The following is a 7,229-nucleotide window of genomic DNA, read 5'->3' as shown; positions in this document are numbered from 1 at the left end:
TCAGCTTGCTGAGTTCCTATGCTCAGCATATATCCTCAGCTATCTCAGATAGCCTATCTGTCATTGACTGATCAAAAGTGAAGAGTGAGTAGACGCTCCTTCACATGCAATTTTCCCAGAGAAAACTACGTTTTTTTGTACGAATTCTCCGTTCATTCGTTGATATTCTTTCTAAATTTCAACGCAATATCTCCCAATTATTTTCATTTCATTCAGAAATAATTTCAAAAATGATACAAATACCCGGCACGGGACCATTCGAAATGTAAACAGTGTGGATTAATGCGGTTGTCGAATCTGTTCATGTCGCTATTAATTTCGCCAATTGTGCCAATTGAATCGACCGGGTCGAACTGAAACTGTGCAAAAATGTTTGTGCTCAATTGATGAATGAACGCTGCTTGTGTGTGACTATAATAAAATCAACAACGCACGCTCTCGCATCATAAATTTTCTAGTCTCATTCAGCAATCACACAAATTCTCGCCTGCGCCAATAAGCGCGCTAAAAAAGCAAAGATCAACTTACATTGACTCTGATTGAATGTGATCTCTCCTCGAAAATCCTTTGTTCACCAATTCCGTTTCGTTTTGCCACTTTTTTTTCGTATCAATTTTCTTTCCTCTTGGAAATTCGTGTTTCGTTTTGATTCGTAAATAATTTCACACACTTACTTAACACAAAAATTACACTAAATTTTCACAACACAAAAGACCCAAATGAAATGCACACAAAAACTACCGAAGAACCGAGTTTAAAATTATAATTTGAAGAAAAAAACGGCGAGTTTTTTTCCTTCGTCGAGAGAATTGTTTTTAACGAGGCCAACAGATTGGATCGTTGGTGCCCTTACCAATGTTCGAGAACGACTGACGATTTTTCGGTCGATTCTTAATGCAACGAACGTGATGCGCATACTCCGAATGATGATCGGAGCCGCAGACAATAGGCACAACGAACAAAAATATAACAGCAATGAGAGAAATTGGCTACACGACGCGCAATCAAACATAAATAGCCATTGACTTTTATTAAAGCATTTTTTTCGCGGAACAAACTTCGAGAACTGAGGCATATGGGTAACAAAGATGAGCAAAATATACGCAATTCAAGGAATACACTCCCCGAAATAATTAATGAGCTCCGATTCATGTGTGGGAAAAAGTCGGAAAATTTCACTAAAGGTGATTGTAAATGGATACAAAACCAACTGATATTTAAAGGATGGAACTAAATACAAAATTTTATGCAAAAAAATCGGTAAAAGTTCTTGGCATTCTGGCCAAAATAAGCAAAATGGCCGCCATAACCTCAAAAAAAATCACGGAGTGGCCATTTTTTTTGGACATTTTTGAAATAATTTCAAATATTTTCACTAATTTTGTATTGAACATAATAAAATCGTCAATGAAGATTGCGTTGAGGAAGTTCTTAGAAATCAACAATACACAGTAAGCAAATTCTACCGATCATAAATCAGTACCAACATTGGCCAAAATTATAGGTGCAAGAAAATGTGCATAAAACTACTTTTTGGAATGAAAATATTTTGTATGATTGTTTTTTGGATGCGGATACGTTGAATACAAACTTTCAATATGATTTTGGAGAATATTAGCATGATTTAATTACTTAAGGAAGGGTTTCTACACACACGGAAGAAAGGTTTAAATATTCGCTACGCCCAATTTTTTTTCCTTGAAAAAAACCAAAATTTGAGATTTCTCAGACAAAATTTATTTTTCGAACCTCCATAATGTATGTAAAATGGAGGCGCCGAAATAAATTTTGTCTGAGAAATCTCAAATTTTGGTTTTTTTCAAGGAAAAAAAATTGGGCGTAGCGAATATCTAAACCTTTCTTCCGTGTGTGTATGAACGCCGATTTGACGAAGAATCTGTAAAGTTGTTGTAAACAGTAGAAATGTCTTATCAAATGTGTAAGACACCTTAAAATATTTTCATCACATCCAGCATTGACAATTTTATTATGTTCAATACAAAATTAGTGAAAATATTTGAAATTATTTCAAAAATGTCCAAAAAAATGGCCACTTTGTGATTTTTTTTGAGGTTATGGCGGCCATTTTGCTTATTTTGGCCAGAATGCCAAGAACTTTTACCGATTTTTTTGCATAATATTTTGTATTTAGTTCCATCCTTTAAATATCAGTTGGTTTTGTATCCATTTACAATCACCTTTAGTGGAATTTTCTGACTTTTTCCCACACATGAATCGGAGCTCATATGCTATGGCCGATTGGCCGTTTTCAGGGTGTCCAAAACCTTTACGAATAATTGTAAAAATGCAGAAATGCTCTAAAGAGCACCCAAAACAATAAATAATAATAATACAAATCAGAAACATATCAATAGTCCGCATTTTTTGCATAAAACTGTGGGTGCGTCTATAATTATTTCGCACTTTCATCACATCAAAAACAGAAAAATCACAAAAAAATAGGAAATATGATATCCTTTTGGGTAAATCTTTTTGTGATGTATTCGTAAACGGTCCTTAGTAAAACAATATAATAAAACTGCGACAATATTTGCGTTTATTTTTATGAAAACTGAAAAAATGAGAGTGCGGCTATAATTATTTCGGGGAGTGTAGTGAACAAAGTTTGTTCAAGAAACTAGACAGTCACATATTTGTAAGCGAGAATTTCTGAAATGTTCTGAATCATTTGTATGATAGATCAACCATTTTCAGAATGCTGTAGATCGTATTCTCTACTTTCGAAGATCTTTTAATAGGAAAAAAATATAGTTAAATTCTACATTTTTTCCTTCGTTTGAAAATTTGTTTACTTTATCACCGCTTCGTGTTTTTCACGGAAATTCATCTCCTCTTCAACATTCGTTGCCTCATAAACAATTCAATATGCATAGGTTTCATCGATGCTTCGTTTCTTGATTTGTTTGCAAACATTCACATTTCAATTGAAGTTGATTGAAATGAACGCAAAAAGGTGTGCATAAACAAGCCAAAACTGGTTTATATGTCAAGCAACATCTGTTTCATTGAAACAAGAGGTGTGTCTCTGTGAGAATAATCGCACTGAAATGGATAACAACAAATAACGAGAGAATAATTGCACAAGACCAAAAATGCATAAAAAAATATTTTGAAAAAATCGATTTTCACTCTATTTCTACATAACATGAGGATATGTTTGCCACATCTTATCATCGTTAGATGGGATAACGAATTTGGTTGAATATCAACCAACTTCGATGCGAAATTGAAAATTAACTTGCGATAGCCTTCGGTTATCCTTCTATCTATTTAATATGAGGAGAATGCGTTTGCTAGATCTTATAAAGAATCACACAATTATTTTGACATTACAATTGTAATAGCATTACTTTGGCTCTTCGTTACAATATTAATGTGTTACGGCAAAATGTAAATCTGTAAAATTAATTGACATAAAAAAATAAAAATGCTTGCGGCCTACATCAATTTCCACCAACAAAAATCGAAGCGAACCGATTTTGAGTTCACTGGTGAAATTAACATCGAGTTTTCTGGTAAAATTGACAAAAACGTCTAAAAACGTCTATTAACAAAATGTTTATTGAAAATGACAAAATAAGATCCTGTCTTGATGAGCTCTTCAACGACATCATCATCACCTGAAAAACAATACAGATCAATGAAAAAGATCAAACCAATTTCTTATTTTATGAAAATATATATCCAACTTCACCCTTCATAACAGCTAATGAATTGAAGGCATAAATATTCCAAATTACCATTCTCAGCAGCTAAATGAAGAGGTGTCCGCATACGGCTGTCTCTGAGATCAACTTTAGCTCCATTGCTGATGAGCTTTTCAACGACATCCTTGTTGTTCCGAAGAAACTTTACCTTTAATCACTTGCTAGTACACACACTGTAGAGTGAACAACTTTACATAAAATTTTATATTCATTTTATTTTAAATGAACGGTTTGAGTTACAAATTTGAACTAACTATACTATCATTCTATAGCTCTATTTATACTAATTAAATGCTGATTTAGCAAAATGCAATACGTGTTTTTTAAGAACAATAATAAGCAAAATGCAATACGTGTTTTTAAGAAAAATAATAAGTTACGTGCTTTTTATCTAAATATGAAATGAACTTCGTGCTTCAGAAGTAAACATAAACATCAAATCGCAAGACAATGAGGTGCTTAACATCTAAACATTTCCAAATTGATAGCTAAGCTTTTTCAAGTGTTATTGTTGATTTGTTGACATTTTCAATCACGTACGATCACTTTTTGTGTATTGTCCATTGCTGGACACACACTGCGAAAGGGAATAAAGAATAATAAAGAAAAGACGACCGTTTAGTTTCAACGACAAAAGGCAACTGATTTAATGTAGTGAAGATTGCAAACAGTACACGACAATTGTAATTGGATATTCTCCTTTTCTTAACACTTGTGACCTAAAAAATAGCGCCGACTAATGAAAAAAATCGAACAAATTTCCTGAATAAAAGTAAATAGACAACATTACCCTTAATAGCAGCATAATGGAGAAGTGTCTGATTTAAACATCAACTTTGGCTCCGCCCATGATGAGCATATTAATGATGTCGTTATGGCCTGAAAAATAGCACCGACCAATGTAAAAAATCTAACAAATTTCCTGAGTAAAAATAAATAGACAACATTACCCTTCTCAACAGCATAATGGAGAGGTGTCTTATTAAAATAGTCTTTAACATTAACTTTGGCTCCGTTCGTGATTAGCTTCTTAACGATATCCTTGTGACCTAAAAAATAGCGCCGACCAATGAAAAAAATTGAACAAATTTCCTGAATAAAAATAAATAGACAACATTACCCTTAATAGCAGCATAATGGAGAGGTGTCTGATTTAAAAAGTCTTGAACATCAACTTTGGCTCCTTTCGTGATGAGCATATCAATGATGTCCTTATAACCTGAAAAATAGCACCGACCAATGAAAAAAATCGAACAAATTTCCTGAGTAAAAATAAATAGACAACATTACCCTTAATAGCAGCAAAATGGAGAGGTGTCTGATTATTCCTATCTCCAAAATCAACATTGGTTATTCTTTCTTCGATTAGCCTTTTAACGATATCCTTGTGACCTAAAAAATAGCGCCGACCAATGAAAAAAATCGAACAAATTTCCTGAGTACAAATAAATAGACAACATTACCATTCTCAACAGCATAATGGAGAGGTGTCTGTTTAAAAAAGTCTTCAGCATCAACTTCGGCTTCGTTCGTAATGAGCATATCAATGATATTCTTATGACCTGAAAAATAGCACCGACCAATGAAAAAAATCGAACAAATGTCCTGAATAAAAATAAATAGACAACATTACCCTTCATAGCAGCAAAATGGAGAGGTGTCCGACATGAATTGTCTTTAACATCAACTTTGGCTCCTTTCGCAATTTGCTTTTTAACTTCGGCCAAATTACCTGAAACAGATCAATGAAATAGATTCAATCCATTTCCGATTAAGTTAGCATAAATATCCAAAATTACCATTCTCAGCAGCATCATGAAGAGCTGTTCGGCCGCTTTCGTCTTTTTTGTTTGTTAAAAATTGAAAGAAAAATAGATCAGTGAAGTGAATCGAGAGAAAATGTTTTACATTCGTGGGATGAACTTTGCCACACTTTCTTGTAAAAAATGATAGGGAAATGAGTGTTCCGTTAATTAGAGGACCTCTTCAATTCCACAGAAAAAGGATACGCCATGTCGGAAATACATGTACATTAGAAGTTGAAAAAAAAAATGAAAAATCGACAAAAATCAACTAAAACTCATTTTTGTTGCCGTTAACAATGGCAAAATCATAACCAAAGTGTTTTTGCGTTCAGATGAATAAAATTCCTTCAGATACCAGCCCCTCACCAAATCTTTTTATTCCACACAATCAACAAAAAACACAAAAAAGTACTTTTCATGAAAAAATCTAAATCAAAAAAATTCATCATGAAAAAACTAAACATGTGATAGTTTCTTGGTATAAAAGCGATATGTAATTTCATCAAAACAAAATGTAATTTCATCTGTCTGTCCAAAAACCAAATTTTCTAGCAAATTTTATTAAACGAAAAAAAAATTTAAATTTTTTTTTCCTCCGGCGTGCGACTCGAACTCGAGTCCACACGCTCATGAGTCTGCTTTCCCTTCTACGCGCTAATTTTGCTTTATTCAAAAAGGCGACAATGCTGGTTTTTAACTACAATATTTCATGTTTCATTTTCTTTGGCTCAATACACACCACTTTGTGTTTGTTAAGGGTTAGTTGGTTTTGTTGAGAAAAAAAATTTCGGGTACAAAACAACTGATATCAAATAAAAAAACTTCTTTCGAAGTAATTCCTCGTGACGAGAGCGAACACAAAACAGCTGATATCAATTTTGAAAAATCATTTCGAAGCGATTTGGATTTGCTTTTTTATGCATTCTTCCAACTAATTTCAGAATCGCACCGTAATGATTTTTTAAAATTGATATCAACTGTTTTGTATTCGCTTTCGTCACGAGGAATTACTTCGAAAGAAGTTTTTTTTATTTGATTTCACGTTACACTTAAAAAACGATTCCGTATTGGTGTAGTATTCGGAAAAAAACAACAATACCGTCAGAGACAAATGCTAATTTCGAACTGATAATTACTTGATAGAGAATATGAATAACACAATGACGATTGGAATGGATGATTCAACGCGTTGTTTTTTTCTTAATCTAATTATATGTCAAACGAATGTTAAATTGAACGTTACATTTTGTATTTTCTAAAATGCAACGAATTCGTCATGAATGGTTTGAATCAATTGAGTTTTGGTTATTTTTGCCTGGGCTGGAATTCTAAGTCATTCCACCAAAATCGTTCGGAATTATTTTTTTCGTACACAAGACCATATATTGGAGTGAAAGAGAGATATTCCACTATTTTTCAGCGGGCCACCGGAATTATTTCTCACACAATCCACTCTTCCTTGAGTTATCGGACCACCGGTACTATGCCCGCTGAAAAATAATGGAATCTCTCTCTTTCACTCCAAAATGGTCTTATGTACGAAAAAAATAATTCCGAACGATTTTGATGGAATGACTTAGAATTCCAGCCCTGGATTCTTTGTTAGATTGATGGAAAATGCATCAAACGGTGCTTTGTATGTCGAATAGCACAATGCTACAGCATTTTTACGCCAAACTTCTGTTGCTGATTTTCT

General features: G+C 33.4%; 1 protein-coding gene across 2 annotated transcripts; it reads right to left on the bottom strand.

Moving 5' to 3' along the window:
• Nucleotides 1-3,789: 3,789 nt before the first annotated feature.
• On the bottom strand, nucleotides 3,790-5,774 carry LOC129572518 (putative ankyrin repeat protein RP714). 2 transcript variants are annotated; one of them, XM_055452482.1, is made up of 8 exons: nucleotides 5,528-5,774; nucleotides 5,362-5,460; nucleotides 5,192-5,290; nucleotides 5,019-5,120; nucleotides 4,849-4,947; nucleotides 4,679-4,777; nucleotides 4,519-4,607; nucleotides 3,790-3,901 (listed from the first exon to the last, which is right to left on the bottom strand). In XM_055452482.1, the coding sequence occupies exons 2-7, from the start codon at nucleotides 5,366-5,368 to the stop codon at nucleotides 4,552-4,554; spliced, it is 462 nt and encodes a 153-aa protein (XP_055308457.1). In that variant the 5' UTR covers nucleotides 5,369-5,460; nucleotides 5,528-5,774; the 3' UTR covers nucleotides 3,790-3,901; nucleotides 4,519-4,551. The 2 variants fall into 2 exon arrangements, with proteins under 2 accessions (XP_055308457.1, XP_055308456.1); XM_055452481.1 differs by lacking the exon at nucleotides 3,790-3,901 and adding an exon at nucleotides 4,271-4,447.
• Nucleotides 5,775-7,229: the final 1,455 nt, after the last annotated feature.

The sequence above is a fragment of the Sitodiplosis mosellana genome, unplaced genomic scaffold (genome assembly GCF_009176505.1).
Source record: "Sitodiplosis mosellana isolate CC-2019 unplaced genomic scaffold, AAFC_SMos_1.0 Smas_scaffold_5152, whole genome shotgun sequence".
In the NCBI taxonomy this organism is placed as follows: domain Eukaryota; kingdom Metazoa; phylum Arthropoda; class Insecta; order Diptera; family Cecidomyiidae; genus Sitodiplosis; species Sitodiplosis mosellana.
Note: the sequence above shows the minus strand (reverse complement) of the source record. Positions and strands in the feature narration are given on the sequence as shown.

Excerpts from the sequence above, each read along its gene's own strand:
- LOC129572518 (XM_055452482.1), bottom strand. Across the intron at positions 4,948-5,018 it reads CCATTTTGCTGCTATTAAGG|GTTATAAGGACATCATTGAT; the intron begins GTAATGTTGTCT and ends GCTATTTTTCAG. Across the intron at positions 4,778-4,848 it reads CCATTATGCTGCTATTAAGG|GTCACAAGGATATCGTTAAG; the intron begins GTAATGTTGTCT and ends GCTATTTTTTAG.